This window comes from Enoplosus armatus, chromosome 20 (assembly GCF_043641665.1).
Source record: "Enoplosus armatus isolate fEnoArm2 chromosome 20, fEnoArm2.hap1, whole genome shotgun sequence".
In the NCBI taxonomy this organism is placed as follows: domain Eukaryota; kingdom Metazoa; phylum Chordata; class Actinopteri; order Centrarchiformes; family Enoplosidae; genus Enoplosus; species Enoplosus armatus.
In genome coordinates this window covers 607,807-632,037 of record NC_092199.1, presented here as the reverse complement: position 1 = coordinate 632,037, position 24,231 = coordinate 607,807, and the positions used below count along the sequence as shown (strand labels likewise).

The following is a 24,231-nucleotide window of genomic DNA, read 5'->3' as shown; positions in this document are numbered from 1 at the left end:
ATTAAAAGCAGGCAGATGAGTGGGGGCTGCCAGCCGAGCTCCTGCGGGCCTCCAGGCAGATTCGAACTTTCAAACGTTAATGTTTCCCAGCCGAACAAAATGCTCCCGTCAGTCCACAGGGCACAGGTGGGGGGGGGGGAAACCATTATGTCCTCTGCGAGTGAAGATTTACAGGTTGAACAGGAAGTTTTACTGGCATCTCTCCAGTCAGGTGCGTCTCTGAGGTTTCTGTGCTGCTCACACCTTTAAAAACGAGTCCCTGTTACTGGAACTACTTTCTACTGAAGAGGCAGACCTTCTGACACATTAACACCCACGTGTTTGATGGTTCTACCACCCGTAGGTCTGATGTTATATTTACAGATAATATACTTCAGTACAGTCACCTGCAGTAACTTCTGTTGGCTGAAAGTAGCTAACTATTATAGATCGATCCATAGACCCCTCAATACATTCAGTGTTCAAGGATTTATTACATTGTTGGACGGCCAGACTGCTTTAAAAGTATGGAGGCACCTTTTTAGGGTTTTAGTTGTGTACCTGGATTATGTTAAACACAACATTTTATTTTGAAAATGACCACGTGTTGAGACATATATTACATGTTCAGCCAAGAATGATTTGAATAACTGACCTGAAGGTGTTTGTCAGAGTAGAGCTGAACTGATCAGATGATCGACAGAGTTGTTTATGTAATTTATCAACAAGAAACTGTCAAAAAGTCTCCAATTTCTCAAATGTGAGGATTTTCTCGATTTCAGATCCAAAGTTAAGTTGAGTTGTGAGTTGCATTGCATACGTTTTCCTGATCCGCGCAGAAAGAATCTGTTGTTCTTCCATAATAAGAAATAAGAAGTTTAACACAGCAGCTGCATTTTAATATCCCCAAAACATTTGAGGAGGCTGTAACCTTCCTCACACCATGTTCTCCACATGGTTCTCCATCGTCTGAGCCTCGACTGGAGCTCTTTAATGACGTCATCTCGTCGTGTCCTCCTCTTCTTCTGTGGTGGTTTAATGGCAGCTACTGGAGAATTAGCTCCTGCAGCTGTTTATTAGCTCTAGCAGCTGTTTATTAGCTCCAGCAGCTGTTTATTAGCTCCACCAGCTGTTAATCTTCATCAACCAGTGAACTCATGTTCACACAGCAGCAGGTTCAGTTCTGGAAATTTGGTTAAAATTTGGATGTAAACATGGCTTCTGCTGATTGGTTAGAATAAAATCATATACGGGAGATTTCATGAAGACTAGAGGCCTCAGTCTGACAGCGTCTTCATCATCAGCATCATTGTTATTCTTTCTGTATTTTACATTTGTATTTGTGTGCTGTAAATAAACACTGCAGCCTTCAGGGGACACTATATGTAAACTATAAATAACCCCCTCTATAAAAATCTCATTTAATTTTACATTTGAGTCATTTCAGATGAATCGTGAAAACGCAGGTAGGCGGAGAAATGTTCGCTGGGATTGAACCTGAGACCTTGACGTTACAGTACAGCCTCTGTGACTCCCACACAGCGAATGGATGTGACGGATGAACTGTGACACCTGTTCAGGGTGTACCTGTGCAGCAGGTGGTCCTCCTCCCTCTGGGTTTTCTCATTAAGCAGACAGCAGGAGGCTGCAGCATGCAGCTGGTCCAGACCCTCCCAATTTAACCAGCCGTCACTGGACTCGCTCGGTCTGATAACGACGTGGTTTCATTTTGTATCGACGGTCCTCTAACGCAGCTCGGCCCTCCTCTGTAACAGGTTCTCATGTTGCTGAAACAGTGAAAGTAGTAGCTGACACACGAGTCTGAGAAAGTTTTTCCAACAGGCTAAATGTTAACGTCATGCTACATGTTAGCATGTTACAATGCTAACTGTACGCATGTTAACAGAAGGCTTTTCTCTGCGTTCTTGTGAAACATCATCAGAGAACTGTGGTGATAGCTAATGCTAGCAGAGGACAGCTAAACCTAATTTAGCTCATTTTCATTCTCCAACAATTATTATTCATTGATTTCGAGTTGTTTTAGGTGAGAAATGAACCGTTTAACAATTTAGTTTGTACCTGTAGCGATAACATTACTATGGTAGCGACTGTGTTTCTACTGGTATCAATAATATTTCTACTCTTAGTGGTGATGTTTCTGCAACTATTTCATCACTACTTGTGATTTTGTTTCTACTTGTGGTGATTTTTGATTCTACTTGAAGCGATCTCATTTCTTCCATAGTGATATTTTGAATTGCCGTTGACACATTTGGACTAATTATGTTTCTGTTTGTGTTGATGCCATTTCTACTTATTGTCATCCGTCAGTCCCTACAGTTTACGGAAGCGACGCACTAAATCACTGTGCAGTGCAGCTTTATGTGTATTAGCCCTTCGCTAGCATCCATTTCCCAAAGCTCAGTATAATATAATGTGTTTTTCTGGCTGTCCATGACAGCAATAACAACCACTGTTGGTTTTTAATCCACGTGGTTCGCCCACACACACACACACACACACACACACACACACACACACACATACAGATCTCCACACAGGCAGCTGACAGGGTTTCATTTACCAGCCCACCACTTCTGGCTGTCAGCGTCCTGCAGCCTGCTGTGTGTGTGTGTGTGTGTGTGTTATTTTAAAACATAAATAAAAGTATTACAGTAGAGTGTGTGTGGGCTGTGAACAGCCTCCAGCTCTCCTGCTGTCTGCAGGAACGCTTCATAAGCATTTTCAACTTGTCACAGCAGACGAGTTAATGATCTGCTGAGACTCAACTGTCACAGATCTGCTGCTGAGAGAGGACTTTTATTTTGAAACTGATAAGGTCCTGTCAGTCACACTGAGATGGTTTTAAATCAAACATCGTTTATATCATGAACCGCAGGAAACATGATCCACAGGATCTTGTAATCAAGACATATGTACTTGTAGTCAAGACGTTTCTACTTGTAGTCAAGACGTATCTACTTGTAATCAAGACGTATCTACTTGTAATCAAGACGTATCTACTTGTAGTTAAGACGTTTCTACTTGTAGTCAAGACTTTTTACTTGTAGTCAAGACTTTTTACTTGTAGTCAAGACTTATTACTTGTAGTCGTGGCGTTTCTACTTGTAGTAAAGACGTTTCTACTTGTAGTCAAGACGTTTCTACTTGTAGTCAAGACTTTTTACTTGTAGTCAAGACTTATTACTTGTAATCAAGACGTATCTACTTGTAATCAAGACGTATCTACTTGTAGTCAAGACGTATGTACTTGTAATCAAGACGTATCTACTTGTAATCAAGACGTATCTACTTGTAGTCAAGACTTATTACTTGTAGTCGTGGTGTTTCTACTTGTAGTCGTGGTGTTTCTACTTGTAGTGAAGACGTTTCTACTTGTAGTCAAGACTTATTACTTGTAGTTAAGACGTTTTTACTTGTAGTCAAGACGTTTCTACTTGTAGTGAAGGCGTTTCTACTTGTAGTTAAGACGTTTTTACTTGTAGTCAAGACTTTTTACTTGTAGTCGTGGCGTTTCTACTTGTAGTTAAGACGTTTCTACTTGTAGTCAAGACGTTTCTACTTGTAGTCAAGACTTTTTACTTGTAGTCAAGACTTATTACTTGTAGTCAAGACGTATGTACTTGTGATCAAGACGTATGTACTTGTAGTCAAGACGTTTCTACTTGTAGTCAAGACGTATCTACTTGTAATCAAGACGTATCTACTTGTAGTCAAGACGTATCTACTTGTAATCAAGACGTATGTACTTGTAGTCAAGACGTATCTACTTGTAATCAAGACGTATCTACTTGTAGTCAAGACGTATGTACTTGTAGTCAAGACGTATCTACTTGTAATCAAGACGTATCTACTTGTAGTCAAGACGTATGTACTTGTAGTCAAGACGTATGTACTTGTAGTCAAGACGTATCTACTTGTAATCAAGACGTATGTACTTGTAGTCAAGACGTATCTACTTGTAGTCAAGACGTATGTACTTGTAGTCAAGACGTATCTACTTGTAATCAAGACGTATCTACTTGTAGTCAAGACGTATCTACTTGTAATCAAGACGTATCTACTTGTAATCAAGACGTATGTACTTGTAGTCAAGACGTATCTACTTGTAGTCAAGACGTATGTACTTGTAGTCAAGACGTATCTACTTGTAATCAAGACGTATCTACTTGTAGTCAAGACGTATCTACTTGTAATCAAGACGTATCTACTTGTAGTCAAGACGTAACTACTTGTAATCAAGACGTATGTACTTGTAGTCAAGACGTATGTACTTGTAGTCAAGATGTTTCTACTTGTAGTCAAGACGTATGTACTTGTAGTCAAGACGTATCTACTTGTAATCAAGACGTATCTACTTGTAGTCAAGACGTATCTACTTGTAATCAAGACGTATCTACTTGTAATCAAGACGTATGTACTTGTAGTCAAGACGTATCTACTTGTAATCAAGACGTATCTACTTGTAGTCAAGACGTTTCTACTTGTTCTAGTGAGAAGGTTTTTCCCTACTCTTTTTCTCTTTGAATTATTAAGAATGAAATACATTCTTGTAATGTACTCTTTTCTCTTTCTTTGATGCATCAGTCGGTGGGTTTGTTCCTCTCTCCACGTCTACTCACTAACACTCATTGCTTTATTTTCTGTCTTTCAGCCTCCTCTTCTCTGCAACCTGTAAATCTTTCTGTATCTTTCTGACTTGAGTTTTCTGTTCAGTCATTCTTCCATTTTATTTTTTCTTTCACCCCTCCCTCCTCCCCTGTGACTCATGCAGTAATAACAATATATGGGTCTACCTCATCACCCCCCTCTGTCCGGTCACAATGCGTCTTCATTGAACTTGGTTTCCTCCAGAGTCTAATTTACATGCTGATACTGAAGCCGGGCTGAAGTATTTCTTCCTCTGCAGATTCACCAACATAAAATCCAACTCTAATAGATACTCTCTGCGCTTGTATCATCCACTGGGTGAAATAAAGCTCTGTCTCAATCAGTAAGTCTCAATCTATTCTCAGGTAGACCTTTAGGTGCTTTTTCCCCTCTTTACTACAAAGTTATCTCTTATAAGCCAGCGTCTCCAGCAGCACTTTACAGTTTAGAGTCTGTCAGCTGCCTCGGCTCAGAACATTTCCCACAAAACTAATATTTCAACTGTGAATTTCATTTGGGACAAACTGTCGCCTGAATTAAAAAGTTTTAAACTGGGAAGAGTCAGCTGAGGTGAAGCTGCAGGTGTTTCCACCAATCAGCATCCTCAGAGCTCAATTGTGTTGAGCTGCAGTTCCTCTAACGTCCACTAGATGCTGTTGAGCTTAAACTCACTTTTTCAAAACGTCTTCGTTTTCGAACGTTTTCGAACGACTTTGAGGTGAAACGTAATTCATTTGAGTTTATTTGAACACAACTGCAGGTTGTAGAGTTACAGCTGCTATGATCTTTGTAGGTCATTTAGAACCAAAATACTTACTAATACTGTCCATTTTTATTGATTAGCTTCGTTTACTGATCGGTCACCAGCGTTGCAGTAGGTCTGTATGTCGTTCCTGATGAAATCTTCAACAATCAGCTGTAAACAGGCGTCTCAAGGATTTGGACCCTGTTAGATTAAGTGTCTGAAGTGAAACTGTTTCCAGATCAGTTCAACCCTCTGAGGCTCCTCATGAGAGTTTAGAGGAGCGTCTGAGATTAAAACTGATCCAGTCACAGCTGCGAGAGTGTTGATTTTTGGCCCATTTGTTTTTCTCTCTTTTCAGTCCATTTCAATGAAAATGTGCTTTATTGAGTTGACAGGAAGGAAACCTTTGGCTCTGCTGTAATACCCCCCCCCTGTAGAGTCTCGGAGGGGCTCGACCTCGGCTGACTCACAGCTCAGTGTCGAGCTTCATGACGGCGACTCAGCTGCTTTTCATTTGTCCACGTTTGAAGGAGGAAGGAGCTGCTCCTCTTCTCTCCTCAGCTCTGATAAAAAATCTACTGCAGACATTTCAATTCAATTCAATTCAATTTTATTTATATAGCACCAAATCACAACAAAGTCATCTCATGACACTTTACAAAATAGAGCAGGTCTAGACCGACTCTTTATAATGCCATTTGACAGCAGGAGTGAGCATGTGTGGCACCAGCTGCTGAGAAATGTGTCAGTATAACAGTAATTGAGAATTTACATCCATTTACTTCAGAAAAGAAGCTCAAACTCAAATTTAGAGCTAATATGAAATGGACCGTTTTAGTGCAGTCAACACTGACCAAAGACAAAGAGTTAACGCTAAACTAAACTTGAATTCTTTTGAACAGTTTTAAGTCAGTTTTAAGTCAGTTTACGTCGTACTGCTTCAATACAAACAGCTCAACATTTAGTAAATCCTCTCCGTGTCAGGGTCCTCTCTTTGTGTCCAGGACAGAGATGAAACTCAAAATACAACAGCTGACCCTTTATGTTCACATAAGATGATGGTTTCATGCTTAATCTTTGTGTTTTTAGTGGCCTGTAACAAACAGACCATCACAGGGCTAATGCCACGAAGAAGAGGCGAGTGTGTGTGGTGAGTTCAGTGTGGGTCGGCTCTCTGACGTTCAACTGCCGTCTGAGAAACATCAATAATGTTCAAGTGACGTCGTCGAGCGGAAGACTTCCAGAAACATCCAAACTGTAATCTGGACTCAGGACTGAGACTGAGAGCAGGTGGAGTTGGTTTAGTGCTCATTCAGAGGCGATCACACTAAATAAACTACACACACACACACACACACACACAGTCATTTCATGGTTCACCTGAGGGCTCGACTCGCTTTCTGTCTCTGTGTGTGAAGCAGATATGAAGTCAGATAACAACATGACTGTGTGTGTGTGTGTGTGTGTGGGGGGGGGCATGTATTACTCACATTGTGCATAAATGTGTTTACACGGTCACATTGTGGGGACACATCTTCCTTATGGGGACAAAACGTCTCCACAACAGAAATCATATTTTAGGAGAAGACAGTTTAAGTTTCTGGTTAGGTTAGTGTTAGGTTGTGGTTAGGTTGTGGTTAGTGTTAGGTTGTGGTTAGGTTGTGGTTAGTGTTAGGTTATGGTTTGATCGATGATTGAATCATTATCAGATGGAAGTCAAGTTTATACATATATAAATATATATTTCATATTAATATATCATTATTGTTCTGTGTGTATTTTACTGCATGTACTGCTTATATATTATATATTAACTCTACAGTATAAGTATATATAACTCATATGTTATATATATTATACACATCACAGCTTCTTTTTTTTTACATCATTTGGACTCTGACTTTACTGCTCATTAAGGATGTGGAGTGCTTCTGAATTATTCTTTCATTATTTCAAGATTTCTGCACAAAATAATTGTTTTTGCGCACAAGTTTAAAAACTATTTGTTGAGGCCATTTCAGTCAGTTCACGGCTGCTGGCTCAGGTGACCTACTGGACCAGTTCCAAACTCATTTAGACCCCAAAATATGTAAAACACAGAAATAGGGCCCAGGTTTAAGAATAGTAGAACTACCGTTTAACTTGAGGGTGGGTATGAATTACTCACCTCTCCTCTCCTTGTCTCCTCTCCCTGTCTCCTCCTCTCAGGTCGAAGGACATGATAAAGGAGGCCATCTTGGATAATGACTTCATGAAGAACCTGGAGCTGTCTCAGATCCAGGAGATCGTGGACTGCATGTACCCGGTGGATTATGGGAAAGACGCTTGCATCATCGAAGAGGGCGATGTGGGCTCTCTGGTTTATGTGATGGAAGGTGAGGAGACCTGTCACATGACCTGTCACATGACCTCCGTCGCAGCTGTGACTGGATCAGTTTTAGTTTCAGACGCTCAGAAAATGACTAACTGGACCCCAGTACTCAAATCTGGTCTTAGCAAAGTCTGGAGGGTTTTTGTCTTCATAATGACCCGGTCGGGAGGGGTTTTCAGACGTAGACTTGTCTCTGTTTAGAGTTTTTGACTTGGTCTCTACCTTGATGGTTTTATTTTAACTTTTTCCCCCAGATCTTGAGGGTTTTTGGACGTGTCTCGGTTGTTAGAGGTTTCTGAGATTTTTTTTGTCTTCATCAGGAGGATTGTTTGAAGCGGACTTGTCTCGGTCCTTTGGGTTTTTAGACTTGGACGCTTCTCGATCTGGAGGGCTCTTAGATGAACACTTGTACCAGCCTTGAAGGTTTTTTACTGGGACTTGTCTTGACTTTATGACCTGGACTTGAAGATTTTCTGACCTGAGGTAAAGTCTGGGTCAAAAAAGTGTTTTCTGTCTGTGATTCATCAGCCTTCAGGGCAGTTTTTGTCTCCATTCTGAGGGTTATTTGACTTGTCTTGGTTGTTTTTGGACTTCTCTCTGTGCTGACGGTTTATTCTCAGTCTTGATCTTGAGGTTTGTGTTTGTCTAGAGACGTGTTTGCAGCTGTAAATGATGAAAATGTAAACTTTGAAGCAACTCTTCAACACAGAAAACATTTTAGAAGCAGAAGAGATGAAGGAGATGAAGATGAATTAGTTGAAAACCTTCTCTGATACTTTTTACATTTGCTTTCTTCAGTTACACTTTAATTTCTGGCTCTTTTCATTTTCCAATTTAATAAGTTAATAAGTTGATGTCGTCCTGATGATTTCTCGGGAGATTCTAAAGGACTTTGTAAATATGTTGGAAGTTAAGCGACCTGGAAACTGAAGCGTCTTCTTTTAAATGAGAAGCTGGTTAAAGTTCTGCAGAGGCTCTGAGCTTTGTGACGTTTCCAGCTGAAACTGAGAAAAGTGTTCGACCTTTCAGACGGAGTTTTCTCAGCTGCTGGTCGTCTTCCAGGAGCTCATCAACACGGTGTGTTGCGTAACGTGTCAGAACGCCTGAAGGCTGCTGAACGCTCACCTCCACTCGAACACAGTCGCACTTTAAGCTTCTTCCTCATGACTATCATCATCTTCTCTCCTCGGTCGCTGTGCTGCATATCCTTCCTCAGTCTGTGTTCACATCACTGACAGATTCTACAAATACACGATCACAGCTGATCGGATCAAGTTCACAACTTAGTGTCACAGAAATCAGTTTCATGTTGCTGCTGTCAGCTGAAAACACACCTGTGATGCTCCAGACTTCACATTCCTTTCTCATGCTTTTATTAGTATTGAATTGTTATTTGAATAATTAACAAAGAACTAGTTAAATAGTCAAAAGGATCAGCCTTCAAAAACCTTGATGTAAAGTCGCCAGAAGAAAAGCAACCAGTCTGTGAAATAGTCTCAATCCGTGACATCGACTGTCAGGAGGATCGGTAACCAAGCCGACGCTGGCGTCGCTGGTTGCTATGGAAACCGGACACTCATTGATGAAAAGTTTTCGTACCGACTAACAACAGCAGATAACTGCTGCGCTGCTGCAGACGAGTCGGATTTGTTTGCCCTCATGTTTATTGCTGTTGGTTGCCATGACTACTAATTCAAGTGAGTCAAAGAACCGCCGTTGTTCTCCAGAACGCCGCGTCTGTGTTGTGTGTTAAATCAATGACATTAGATACTAAATGATACTCATATTGCTGTTGTTATGTTATTGTGGGTCTTTACTGGGAAATAAATCTTGATAGATTTTGACACTACAGATCAATAATCATTCAATCAATCAATCAATAAGCGACTTACATTTTGAACGTTTTTCCACGCGTGCTGGGAGCTCGAGGACACCTCGACAGAGGAGCCGGGGATTGAACCGCTGACCCTGAGGCCGCCTCATCAGATTTGTGTCCTGCTCTTATATTTATAGCTGTGTTTGAGGTTCGTGTTACATAAGACGCCTTTTTATGCTCCTCCCACTTTAAACACAGGTGGATGTTGGTGTGTTTGGGCTGAAGGTGCAGTCAGAGGACAGTTTAACTTGTGTGTTTGGATTTTTCACAACTGAGCTGTGTGCTCAACTTATTGTTCATTCAAGTTTTACATTAAGGAAATAAATATGGGTTTGTTCAGGTGAACACGGTGGATATAAAAACTGCTTTATGGATTAAAAAAGGTTCTTAAAAGTGTTAATTGTCTCCACCCCTCATTAGGGGTCAACATGGCCTCTCAGAGAGGACCTTCAAACCTGCTCACAGTCAGAATCTTCTATTTTTCAGGACATTTTTAAATCTTTTTGTCTCAGAGTTTGGACTCACAGCGGCTCGACAACAATCCTCCAGATGGCCAATCCTCCGTGTCGGTGGGTGGCAGCGAGCAGTGTGAACCAACTGATGACATTTATATCTAAGTAAAAAGCTGCGGGGCGGATTACACTACATGCTGAATTTAAGAGCGAGTCGTCACGATGTGAAAAATATCATTTTCTCAGATTTAACACAAAACGGATGTAAGCTAATTAGCAAATTATTGTTAAAATGACTCATATTTTAATGGAGTCTGGTGTGGGCAGGCAAGGCTCAGACAGGCAGATTGTTTGTACAAATTATAACAGTGTGTGTGTGTGTGTCTGTGTGTGTGTGTGTCTGTGTGTGTGTGTGTGTCTGTGTGTGTGTGTGTGTGTGTGTGTCTGTGTGTGTGTGTGTGTGTGTGTGTGTGTCTGTGTGTGTGTGTGTGTGTGTCTGTGTGTGTGTGTGTGTGTGTGTGTGTGTGTGTGTGTGTGTGTCTGTGTGTGTGTGTGTGTGTGTCTGTGTGTGTGTCTGTGTGTGTGTGTCCAGCTCAGACTAACTGGGTCAGTCTCTGTAGTGAGCCACAGACCTGCTGGGAGGTCCAGATGTTAGGAGCTCTACACATGGTGTTTGTGGAGGGAGAGTATGTGACATCACGTGTTGCTCCACATGCAGGTCAGTTTCCTGGTTCGTCCTCAGCTTGTGTATGATGTCATCTGTGGCCTGATGATGTCATCAGACTACAGATTTTTATCTCTGATCAAAGACACTGTCCATGTGCATTATGGGAAATGTAGGCTCCATTGTTTTTGGAGTCAGGATAGCTCCTCCTCTGCTGCTCAGAGATACTCAGATCTTTTACTCAAGTAAAACTACTAATATCAAATAGAATACATAATAATAAGTCCTCCATTTAAAATCTTACTAAGTAAAAGTACAAAAGTATGAGCATCAGAATATATTTAAAGTACCAAAAGTAAAAGTACTCATTATTCAGAATAATATATATCATATTATTGGATTATAATTATTGATGCATTAACGTGTTAATCTCTTTAATGTTGCAGCTGGTGAAGGTGGAGCTCATCTTAATGACTTTATATACTGCTGGGTAGTTTGTGAATTACCCCAAGGGATCAATAACCCTTAATCTGTAATAATACATCATCATTTATGTTATGTAGTGCAGTAAAATGAACAATATTTCCCTCTGAGATGTGGTGAAGTAGAAGTAGAAAGTAGCATGAAAACAGAAATACTCAAGTAAAGTGCAAGTACCTCAAATTTGTTTTAAAGTACAGCATTTGAGTAAAAGTATTTAGTTACTTTCCACCACTGCAGCTACTTTATGGACGTGAAATATTAAATCATTCTTTAAAGTCGTCACCTTGAACTGAACAGCAGCCAATCACAGACAGCCTCACAGCTGGCCTCCAGCTGCTTGTTTTCCATGTGAAGCGCTTCTTCCTCGTCTGTACAGTTTCTAAACAGTAAATACTTGTTAATTTCTCATAAATGTCCAAATGTTTTATTAAAGTTGTGAATCAGAAGGTTTCAGCCGCCGTGACAACGGTTCAAAATAACTGCCGACGTTTAAACGTTCGTGTGAAAGAGAAAATCTGTTGTTGGACCCGAGAGACAAATAAAACACGAGAGGAGGACAAAGCAGATTTGATCAACATCCAGAGAGTGTGTGTGTTGGGGGGGGGGGCACAGATGGCGGCTAAATATAATGACTTCTGGCACAGGAAGAGGAAGTGATCCCTAAAAACAGACCCCGATGAAGATTGATAGATAGCGTGTGTGTGTTTGTACAGTACGTGTGTGTTTGTATAGTGTGTGTGTGTGTGTGTGTGTGTGTGTGTGTGTGTGTGTGTGGTAAATGTCACTAATTTGGTGTTTGGAGGAAGAAACAGATGCAGCAGTTTTGTCTCATTATGTAAAAGACAGGACACACACACACACACACAGCTCTCTGGTGGATGCGGTTGGCATGGCAACTTGTTGGATGACCATATTTGGCATTTAAAGTCTTTTCACAGTTCGGAAATTTGGAATCAGTGTATAAAAGAAGGGAGGAAGGAATAAAAAAGAGAAAGAAGAAGAAAGAAGAAAGCAGAGAAAGAGGGAAGGATGTGAGAGGAGAGAGTGAAGGATGATGAGGAAAGGAAGGAAGGAAGGAAGGAAGGATTACACTCACGCTGAATTTAAGAGCGAGTCTTCGTGATCTGAAAAATTAAAAATATATTTTTGTCAGATTTCATATAAAATATATTTAAGCTATTTAGCAAAATAATGTTTAAATGGCTTGTTTTTGAATGGAGTGTGGTGTGGACAGGCAGGGTTCAAACATACTGTCTGTACAACTGATAATAATAATAATAATGTGTGTGTGTGTGTGTGTGTGTGTGTGTGTGTTTATTACCACATAAAGCATTTGAACCGCTCCAGTTTGAGAGCAAATTTAATATTCATTTCCGAAAATACTTCTGCACACACACACACACACACACACACACACACACACACACTGCTGATTGTACCGACGTGTGTGTGTGTGTGTGTGTGTGTGTGTGTGTGTGTGTATCCACCCACACATGATCGTCCACATTCATACATTATGTACAACATAGATTCTCTGTTTCCTGTTTGTGTGCAGCTTCCATCTACTGAACAACATGTTGAGAGTATAAAAGATTCACGTTCTGCTTATGTTCATATGCTTCTGCACATCCTTTATGTAAAGACAGAAAGTCTCCAGAAATTGTTGGTAATAATTCAATAATTCAACACTCAGAGTTGGAGAGAGATCATGATTCAGGTTTATCATCTCACCCCTGAAACTCATCATGCAGCAGGACCAGAGAGATCCTGTTATTCCACACATTCTTCTTCCTCGTCAACACCTGGTGCCTACGTTACCCACAGTGCACCTCTCCCTCTGACAGCTGGTAGCTTGTGGTGTGTTATGCTAATGTAGCCTGCAGCAAAGGTGAGCAGCAGCTGCAGAGGTCCGGTCAGCTCACATCTTTCTAACTCCAAGGGATCATTTTCAGTTTCAGCTCCCTCTGAGACACTGAAGCCTTCATACTACTTTAAACACCTGGAAACACCTGGAAACACCTGGAAACGCACTTTGACTTGTGTCGCTGTTATGAAATCCCTGTCCCTGTCTGCTGGCAGATTATTATTCACTCAGATGTAGATTTTTAAGGTCTCCGTCTGTTTCTGAGGCGTTTAAAGACGACTTGGCTGGATTGAGACATTGACAGTAAAGATTCATTTTTTATTTTATTCATTGAAGTTATTTTCTTGCATCGGTGTTTGTGGCAGTCGCGTTCTCAGTAGTTTTGTAATGAACTGTCTACTGTCTACACTGCAGCGAGGCGTCCTCAGGACCACGCGGTCCAGACGGTCGCCCTCGTGTGTTAAAACCTACCTACTCATTTCTGATTGTAACGGTAACTGGGATCAGTTACGTGATGATGTTACTGAAGCTGCTTGAGATTAACTGAGGCTGAAACTTTCCTTTTGTTCATATCTTAAAACACCTTCTGGGGGCTCTGCAGCCGGCTGCTGGTCTGTGGCAGCAGCAGAAATCCATTTTCACTCTGACTAAAGTGAACTGGCTTTGTAATGAAGTCATGGCCGCTGAGGGTTTCTCTCCTTTAGCTGCATTTCGATCGTCTTCTTCCTGCTGACGGCCTGTCAGAGCCGCTGGAAGCTCTCCAGCTGCTTGTATGAGTTTATAAAACCACAACTCAAACAGTCGAGTGGATGCAAATTCATTTGTTTTAAATGCTTCTGTGTCTCAGTTTAGAGCAACAAAGACAGACGTCAGTGCTGTTAGTCATTATGACAGTCCAGTGAACCCAGTGTTCCCAGTTCAGACTGACAGGTCCCCTGCAGGGACTTCCAGAGAGTCTGATTCATCATTTTATCATTTCCAGACAAAATGATCCTTCTGATTAAAAACAACGGAATTTAAAAACAGCTTTTGTTTATTCGTCCACGGGTTCCTTCTCTTCTCTGACATGTTTTGAAGGCATCTGCTCAAACTCCACAAGCTGCTTCCGTGACACTGATGGTCACCTGGAAATGTGAAGCAGAGGAGTTTTTATATTTCTGTGTCTGAGAGTCTCACATGTTGTCCTGCTTCTCTATTAGCCATGCTAGCTGTGTGGCTGGATGGAAACGTCCGTCTGTCCTCCACTCTGGTCCAGACTGAAACACCTCAACAGCTGTTGATGGACTGTGATGAGATGTGGTTCAGACCTTCATGGTCCCCTCAGGATGAACTGTAATAACTCTGGTGATCCTCTGACTCTTCATCAGCGCCATCATCAGGTCAACATGTTCATGTGTCCAATACTTTGGTTTGTGACCAAATACCTGCAGAACTGATGACGTTCATCAGCCTCAGCTGGACTCTGTTTACTGCTAGTTAGCTAATGTTAGCATGCTAACACGCTAAACTAAGATGGTGAACATGTGAGTCTTCTTACCTGAGGGAGGCCACTGAGATGATCTCAGACAGGAATTTGGTTGGAATGTACAAAATACAAACCAGTTTTATTGGAGTTTTATCAAAAGAGTAAATGGATGCAAAATGTTCAAAAAGAAGAAAATATAAAAACCAAGTAACAAAGTCTCACAAACAACCAAAAGGCCGTCTCAAAGAGAAGCCAAGCCGAGTCCGAGAGAGTCCTGAAACTTTGTTCTGCTCTTCTTTTTATAACCTAACCCCTGTTCCTGGGGGGTCGGAGCTCCATAAAAGGTCTTCCTCTGCACAAACATGACTCGGACACAACACAAGTGGATTGTTCAACAATAAATACTCAACATTATTTTATGTTTAAGAGAAAGGAACTGATTTCTTATATGTGGAAGCTTCATGTTGGACAGTAGTCTGTCTGCACCACAAAAAGCCGTCTCGTTAACGATGTTACAGAGTCCATGTGTGGAAAGGGCTTAAAATACACAACAGTCAGAGTCCACTCATGACAGACACCCACAGGAAACAGTACACAGTACTACACAGCACTGCAGTGCTTATAAAGTACAAACTGTAGTACTGCTCCAGTCCTTCACTGAAGCGTAACATGAAGGAGTTTCTGTTCAATGAGACAGATGACTGCAGACTCACACTCATGCTGTTGTTTGATTAGTGGCACAACAACTCTCTACATGCACTCATACAGCTGGACTGATTCATTAATCTGTTAATTTCTAGATTAATTCATTAATCGTTTGGTTTATAATTTGTCAAAAATTGAGGACAATGAAAAATGTGGCAGAGACTCTATATAGACCTGCTGGACTTCAGCACCTCGGACAGAGACTCTATATACATATATATGTATGTATGTGTGTGTGTGTATATGTATATACACACATATATATGTATATATATGTATATATATCTGGTTGGTTTAAATGGACCTGCTGATCAATCTGCAACCACAGATACAGTGTGTGTGTTTATCTCACCATTCTACATAGTGATCTCCACCATCTGCTCTGTGTGTGTGTGTGTGTGTGTGTGTGTGTGTGTGTGTGTGTGTGTGTGTGTGTGCGTGCGTGTGTTGCTCAGCACAGACTGATTGTGATTTCCAGTGATAATCCTGATGATTGAAATTTTAAAGATATCTGCAGATACAGAAGAATACTACTTGAAGTTGTGTTAGCTTATGATGCTACAGGGACTTCCTGTTTACATAGTTGATAGCTCCTGATTGGACGGTGCTACAGATGTTTCCTAACAACAGATTGACACATCACTAACGTCTTCACTGTCGTCATGTTTGTCTCTGTGTCGCTGCTTTAATGACATGTAACTGAAACCTCCTGGTTTGTAAGTCCTTACTGGTTCTGCAGGTCGTCACGCTCCTGTAGTAGAAAAGAGCCACGATACTATAAATACTTTATTAGTATACTTTATTTGTTAGACAAGCAGGAGTAAATGTATCCTGAGTGGAGGATTGAATAATATTTGTGTGTTTGTATTAAAATGTGTGTGAGGAACCTCAGAGAACTGTTTGTGTCTCAGACTAGATTTTCTCTTCTCAGATCCATTCTAATTAACCTTTAATTAAACCTTTAATTAACACAAAGTCTTTTTACTAAACTCCTAAACGTTGTTATTATAGAAAGAACTCACCGGTTACAGTACAGCTGTTTTGACCTGCTCCTCTGTGCGAACTGTCTTCTTGTGAGTCACTGATGTTCTGACATTTCCAGTTTCCTGTCGTACGTACGTGCATCTGTATCAATTCATCAACATTAGTTCAAAATGTCAGTGAGTGTCTTCAAATGCTGAACGCTATCTGACATCTCAGACATACAATTAAATGATGACACTGATACAAACATCTGCAGCAGAAACACTGAACGTGTCATGACAGGCTGTTTTCCACTGGAGCGTCGCGTCGTCATGCCAACACAATGAGCCAATGAGCTTGTTTTACAGTGTTTTACAGTTTCACAGGAAGCTGAACACAGATAAAGACTGACGGGTTTTATTCACACGCACACTTTTAACTCTTTACTGTCAGTTCAGTCAATAAAAACGAGCTGAAATATCCAGATATTTAGAATACCTAAAAACGTACTCATTAATAGGAATAAACTCAACAACTTGTGATTCAACTGAACCTTCACTGAAATGTGAAGTCGAGTAAATGATTCAGCTCTGTGTGTGTGTGTGTGTGTGTGTGTGTGTGTGTGTGTGTGTGTGTGTGTGTGTGTGTGTGTGTGTGTGTCCCCTCTTGACTAATGAAAGCAGACAATCTTTGATATGCAAAATCCCTCATTTCCCTTCTCTCACACACACACACACACACACACACACACACACACACACACGCTGGCCACCTGTCATTTCCCCTGCCTTGTGTGTGTGTGCGTGTGTGTGTGTGTGTGTGTGTTGAGTGTAATCCAACACTCAAATAAAATAAATGAAAGCACATCTGAGAGATTTATTTTGTTTCCAATGTGTTGCAGCAGCAGAACAAAACACATTTGTTTCTATTACACACAATATTGAGCGCATACACACACACACACACACACACACACACACACACACACACACACACACAGCAGCAGCAGCAGCAGCAGAAACATTGATTAATCCGATTTTTGAACGTCAGCCTGTGAACTGATCTGTTCCTGCGGATCATTAAACACTTGAACTCAACACAGATTGAATTCAGAAACAGTTCATTTGAATTGACATTTATCATGAATATATCAATGTATTTGATCTGTTTTAACATGTTTATAATAGTAATAGTAATAAATACATTTGTCAAAACCATATCAATGTATTTGATCTGTTTTAACATGTTTATAATAGTAATAGTAATAAATACATTTGTCAAAACCAGTGTTACAGTTCAGAAGGAAAACTGACAGAACAGCTTGTTGATTTCCTGTTTAAATCTTCCAAAGTAAATGTTCTCTCTCTCTCTCTCACTGTGATCGTCTCTCGCCCAGAGGGGAAGGTGGAGGTGACTAAAGAGGGGATGAAGTTGTGTACGATGGGACCGGGCAAAGTGTTCGGAGAGCTGGCCATCCTCTACAACTGCACCAGGACGGCTACTGTCCGGAGTGAGTTCACTGTGTCCTCATCAGGTTCAGGAAACACCTACATCCACCCGGTCCTCACAGTCCTTCACTGAGTCAGGTCTCCTAACTCTTCACTCACACTTTCATTCATATTTTCAGGAGACAAAGCAGGGCACAAAGGAATCATGGGTCCCCATATGCCTGTACTGGTTTGTGGAAAACGTCCTCATAAACCGCCTAAACCTTTCAAAGTGTGTGTGTGGTTTGAAGGTTTGAAGTTCAAACATAAAGTACATGAATTCAATTAAATTGAAGGTATTAGAGCAGTGGTTCCCAACCTGGGGCTGTGGACCCCCATGAGGAGTCGCAAGATAAATCTGAGGGGTCACCATACAAGTTATGTGTATTTGTTTATTATTTGAGACTTTCTTCTAATCTTTGAATTATTGGATCATTTTACTTCTTCGTGACATTGAAAACAAATAGTTGGTGCAGCTGCTGACAGGTGGAAAGTGTCTTTACCTTTAGGAGCATCGCTGTGCTCAGTAGATTTCATCAACATGCCTCACCACATGTAGAAGAAAATGCATTAAAAACAAACTGACTTTCTGTCAGCTGTCAGCTGCATGCTCCCCATCTATTTCAGATTTGAGTTACATATGTAACTACAGTTCTGTGAATCGTGGATGACCTCCAGAGACAGGAAGTATTACACGTGGATCCATGTTACATCTGGATTTCCGACGTCTGAGTCGGGGACTAATGGATCAGAACTCTCAACACCAGCAGCCGTTGATTTCTGTGTCTTATATGTCTTGATTGGGGGACATGGTCCAGATCAGACTGAACATGACTTACTGGATTTAGTCTGGAAAAGTCATCTTCTGATAAACACTAGCGCTGCTGGCTGATTCCTACCAATAATGTCATTCACAGCCATTTTTAAAATGTAGATGCAGGAATATCTGAGCACCTGCAGTCTTTAATTTAGGGGTGGACTGTGCATGGGTACTTCATTAATTATTAAAATGATTATTTTACACAGCAGCAGGATCCAACTGTAGTTCAGCGTCTTTGCTTTTCTACACAGTTAATAGACCCGACCCCATCTCCTCTTTTTGTGATCAGGGATATTGTGGGGGAGTTCTCAGTGAATGTATCATGTAAGGCAATGTCTAAATCCGTCCTGGCATTACTTTATATCCTGATGAAGTGAATTTGTATAGAATATAATTATAGAATATGTGTTTTTTGTTTCTTCCTGGTACTTTAAAGCGGTGTGCTGTTATTGCAGCAGTCCAGTAAAATCACAGCTACATGATGACCACTAGTTTTCAGAGTTGAACTGACTTCACTGTTAAAAAACATCATTCCAGAGAGCAGCTCTCAACTAGCAGCTGCAGGATTTTCCTCTGCAGCAACAGGGAACATTAACAGCTTAGTGTCCGGACTGCTGGAGGAAACTGATCTGAGTTCAGGAGACGAAGAGAGTTGACAGGAAGAGTGGGAGTGGACCAATACAACACCAACTACACTGTGTGTGTGTGTGTGTGTGTGTGTGTGTGTGTGTGTGTGTGTGTGTGTGGACCTCTAACTTTTCCTGCTTCCTGGTAGAGTGCTCACTAAGCAGCGGTTGCCAGGCAACACCATGCGGTCCAGCCAATGAGCAAAGTTTTGGCAACAGTTTCTCTTGGCAACAGGGTTGGGTTCGAGGGGATTCGTTTCCGTTTGCAGAAGCTTTTTGCTCGTTATCCTCACATTAACACACAAACTCCAGCTGGAGTTGATCTGCATGTACGACTTAAATTCTCCGAGCGGCCAGCGTCAGCTTTATGGCTGCTTTGAATAATTAAAATCAGTTTATATCAAAACAGAAAGGTTACATCGACAACAATTCAAGTCAAACTGACACCAAATGTGCAGCTAAAATGAGCTTTATTGGTTCTTAAATGGTGGAAAATTCCTTAAGGGTTTGGTTTGGTCTCATAAAAGCTAACTTATTTTCTACACTACGCAGATTTAAGGTGTCTCGACATGGTTTAAAAGGGGAGGGGTTGAACTGCAGCACGTTTAAAGCCCAACAGGAACAAGTTACCAAACAGAGATGAATTATTGATAAATCAGCAGGACGTTTATCGGAACAGTCAGTCTGGCATGTCAGAAAGTTCAGTGGACTGAACATTTAAACATGAAAAATAAACTGCAGTACTACTACAGTAGTAGTAGTAGCAGTAGTAATAGTCTCACCAGCAGTGGCAGTTTTGTTAGTCATAGTATTTTATCTTTGTCTTTATTTCCACAACTTTTTAACTGTTTGTCTCCAGAGGTTTTCCACAGAGTGTGTGTTTGTGTGTGTGTGTGTGTGTGTGTGTGTGTGTGTTAGAGAGCAGCTGCTTGTGAATATGAGTGTGATCATATTAAACCATCTGCTTCCTCCATTTCTGGACACTCTGACCTTTGACCTTTACCACACACACATTTGACATGTCCGCACACCGGTGAGTGATTAATAAACATTAATAATAAGAGCCCACCTGAAACACACACCAGCACTTTAAACTCTTCTGTATTCTTCTGTGGAGTGTCTCCTATTGTTTCCGTGGTTACAGAGACACTTGGTAACTCCGTAGCAACAGACAGCAGGTCATAAAGCAGTGGAAACAAGAAATAAAAAGTAATGACCAATGACGACTATTGTGTTTTCACCACAGATTCAGACAGAGTACTGCAGTAGTACTGCGACAGCTCCTCTATAGTACTGTATAGTACTCTGTAGTACTGTAGTAGGCTCTGTAGTACTGGCAGGTATTACAGTACGTAGTATATATATATATATGTAGTATGTATATGTTTTATTTATGTTGTAGTCTGACATCCTGATGTGTGCAGGGAGCTATCTTTAGCTATCAGCTAATCCCATTAAAGCCCCATTAGGACTGGATTTCTGTCTGAGGGGGAGGTGTGGTGATTTTAACATCATCAGCTCTGGTCAGTGATTTTAATCCCGTCCGGAGCTCGTATGTATTTCTTGTTTCACTCCCACCCCAGTAATAATTACAGCTTCCACCTATCAGGACAGTGGGACCCCGTTAAAGCTCCTCGGATGGTCTGTTGTAGTGTCAGCTGCAGGTCGGCGCTGCTGCTCTCCCTGTTGTATATGTTTCCATGTAGTCACATGGTCTCCATTACAGCAGCTGAATCAGCTGTTAGCAGCTCCTGTCTGCAGTGTCCTCCTGGACGGACAGACAACTATCAGTGATCACTGAGACACTGAAGGAAACTTAAAAACAGGAGGATTCTCAGGCAGGTTCTGCAGCGTCTTTCCTCTCTGATGTCTGAGTTTGTTCTGATGGACGTCAGAGATGACGGTCTCCTCTGGACCTGGACGTCACTCTGAATGACCCAACATGAGTTTCAGACCTGACTGAGCTACGACTCTGAGAAGGAGGGAGATGAGATGTTTCACTCAAATTCACCTCCTGCTTCACCTCCCCTTCAGCTATCCTGTGCCCCCCTTTTGTGAATGTCCATGTCTATTACAGGGGTTTAACCCAGTGATTAACACGCGTTATTTAAACACAAATAGTCCACAGTTACTCTAACACAGGCTGGTATCACTTAAAACTGTTCTAGGACACAGTGAACAGCTACAGATGACAGAACAGAGCTTTTACTGTGAAAATCACACTGAAAAGAGACAAAACCTCATGTCACACATTGTTTAATGGTGATTGAGAGTCGCCAACTAAAAGTCAGGAAGTCAGTAAGCACCCGTTAAGCTACAGAACTGAAATGACATCACCAAGGCAACAACTCAGAGATGTATAAACAACATAAATGCCACAGCAGCTGCAGCCACACACACACACACACACACACACACACACACACACACACACACACACACACACACACACACACCGTTCGTCTTTTAAGTACAATACTGAAATGCACAAATACTTCAGTCCAAGTAAAATGATGAATTATGATGTACCTCGTCACAGTAAGGGGAGTAAATGTACTTCATTGCTTCCACCTCCGCTGCAATGTTTTGTAATAATTGTTCAGTCTGATGTAAATATTGTTTATGTGTCTGAGCTCAGTGACTGAAGGACTCATTAAACTGAAGGAAGTTTGTACAAGTCTGCACATCTCCAAGGTAACTGCAGCCAACATACACACACACACACACACAGTGTACACACTGGTGGATGCCTTGTAACCACGGGAACCAGCTCTGTCTGAGCTTCAGTGCTGAGGTTTATGGGATGTCTGGGGCTCTGAGTCTATGAGAAAATGATTCTACTTCTCACTTGATTTATTACCTCAGTACATTTTCCTCATGAGTTTATGGTCTCAGGCGCTAGTTTCAAGTCTTCTTCAAGACAGCACGACGTTCATTTAGTAAATCATGGTCCCATTCAGAGTAAAATAGACACTAAAGCAGGGTGTGCTTTAGGGCGGGGCTACCTTGTGACAGGATAGAGGCATTCGGTTGTGCTAAAAGACACTCTAGGAGAAGTACATTTACAAGCTAACTTTGTTAGCAGCTACTTTGCGCGGCGTAGCCAGGTGCAGTCAGGTTGCAGGTGTAGGTAGGCCTGCAGAGTGTCTTCAGGCTCTCAGATCCGCCGCTCCACCCTCTCGTCCAAATATGGTCACCTCTGGCTCCAAACTGGAGGCTTCAAAACGGTCCACAAACCAACGGGGGACGTTGTTATACAGTCTCTGGACTTCATCTGTTGTCTGCTTTGTGCAGTTTATTTGTCTCTATGTTTTCATGAATGAATCTCTCCAATCTGAAAATGTTTTACTTCATGGGTGTAAAAAGTGGTTCTGCTGCTTATAAATACTTTGAGAAAAGCAACAGGAGATGACAGGACACAGAAACTACTTTAACTGTCCAGAGGACACGAGCTTTAAAGGAAAAATGTCCTGAGATATTTAATGTCTTTCTTTCATCTTTTTGTCCTTTCATTTGTCCTTTTTTCTGTCTTTTCTTTCATTTTTTCTCTTTCTTGCCTTCTTTTCACTCTTTCGTCCTTCCTTCCTGTCACCCTTTTGTCCTTCTGTTCTTTCTTCCGTCCTCCTCCCTGCAGATTGTTTGTCCCTCCAGTTCTCCGGCACCTCATTAGCAGGAACCAGATCTGAACTAAACAACAAAATGTGTCCTTTGTCGTCAGCCCACATGACTGTTCTGTGATCTGCCACCTCGGTGGTTCATGTTTGGTTCGATTAAGGCCCAAAAACTGTCTCTGTTGTCATAATCAGACACTTGCTTAGAGTTTTTGCGGTGCTGTAACAACATAATGCTACAGACACCCAGAGGTCACAAACCGACAGCAGGTCGTTTTTTGTGTATTGTTTCTCCGTAGAGGACAGTCGGTCTGGAATACGTCCCCTCTGTGGTTTTGTCCAGAGGTTGTTGAGGTATAAAACCTGTCTCAGCAGCCTGAGCCACAGTCCCAGCTTCATAAAGACAATATTAAAAAGATTTTTCCAGGCGAGTCACAACAGGACAGATCGGCTCTTCAGTCCTCAGGAGAAATAACAGCAAAGAGTCCTGAATCCACATCAGACCTCCTCCATGGTTTTTATGATAAAACCTTTTTAAAACAAAGACAAGTTCACATCCAAAGTATCAGACTGCTGTGACACGTGACTGTCGGCTGTTTCCAGGACCACTTTTCTCAATATAACCTGTAATTAATGTTCCCTGTTGATGATCACAGCCTGAAGGTTCAACTCGTTCCTTTGAGTCGTCACAAACGGTTAAACTCTGGAGGTGTGTTTGATTTTTATTACCTGTCACACCTGCTGTGATAAACAGACTCTCCCTGCTGATGGAAAACATCTTCTGATTATTCCCTGATTTCAGTCCCGCACATGTGCAGTGTCCTCAGCTGTCTGGGGAATCAAACCTGTGTCATTTTGAAGGTGTGATGTCTCCAGACTGAGCGTCAGCCTCCAGAGAAGCTCACACTTTTATCTCTCTTTACTTTGTCACAGCGAGGCTCCTGCAGGGGATCCTGGGCATAGCAGCTCCTCCTGCACACTGACTGGCCAGTTTAAACGGGAGTTTCATCTCCTTCGGTTCCTTACGGTTCAACAAGTCCTCCAAATTAAATGGCAAAATATGTCGTTTGTCCTCCAGAACCTGACACCGTGTTTTCTGATGTGACTCTATCAGTTATGATGAGACAACACTGTGATTAAGGTTTGATTTGGTCTATGAAAAGATCAGGTTTGGGTTCCAATAAGTACTTTGTTAAGGTTAGGAGACCTTCGTCGTCATGGTTACAGTAATAAACACGTGGTCAAGGTCAGTGAACGATGGTGAAAAGAAACCAACGTTGAAGTCAGATAACTTTAAAATCAGACTGAAGTCACATATTTGTCTGTTTGCTTTCACACGTCAGACGAACAGCAACAGAGTCCACTTGGAACCAGACGGAGGCGGTCTTGGTCTGCTCGTTTAGTCCACACCAGCCCAAAGAAACGGGGCAAACACCCCAGAGTTTGTTG

At 41.5% G+C, this 24,231-nt stretch overlaps 1 protein-coding gene across 2 annotated transcripts in view; it reads left to right on the top strand.

Annotated features, from left to right (window-relative positions):
- Window positions 1-24,231, top strand: part of LOC139303040 (cGMP-dependent protein kinase 1-like) — a 39,279-nt gene that overhangs the window by 1,320 nt on the left and 13,728 nt on the right. For both annotated transcript variants that reach the window (XM_070926734.1, XM_070926735.1), the window contains exons 2-3: window positions 7,604-7,770; window positions 17,635-17,748. In XM_070926734.1, the coding sequence (XP_070782835.1) occupies window positions 7,604-7,770; window positions 17,635-17,748 (281 nt within the window). The remainder of the gene's footprint in view (window positions 1-7,603; window positions 7,771-17,634; window positions 17,749-24,231) is intronic.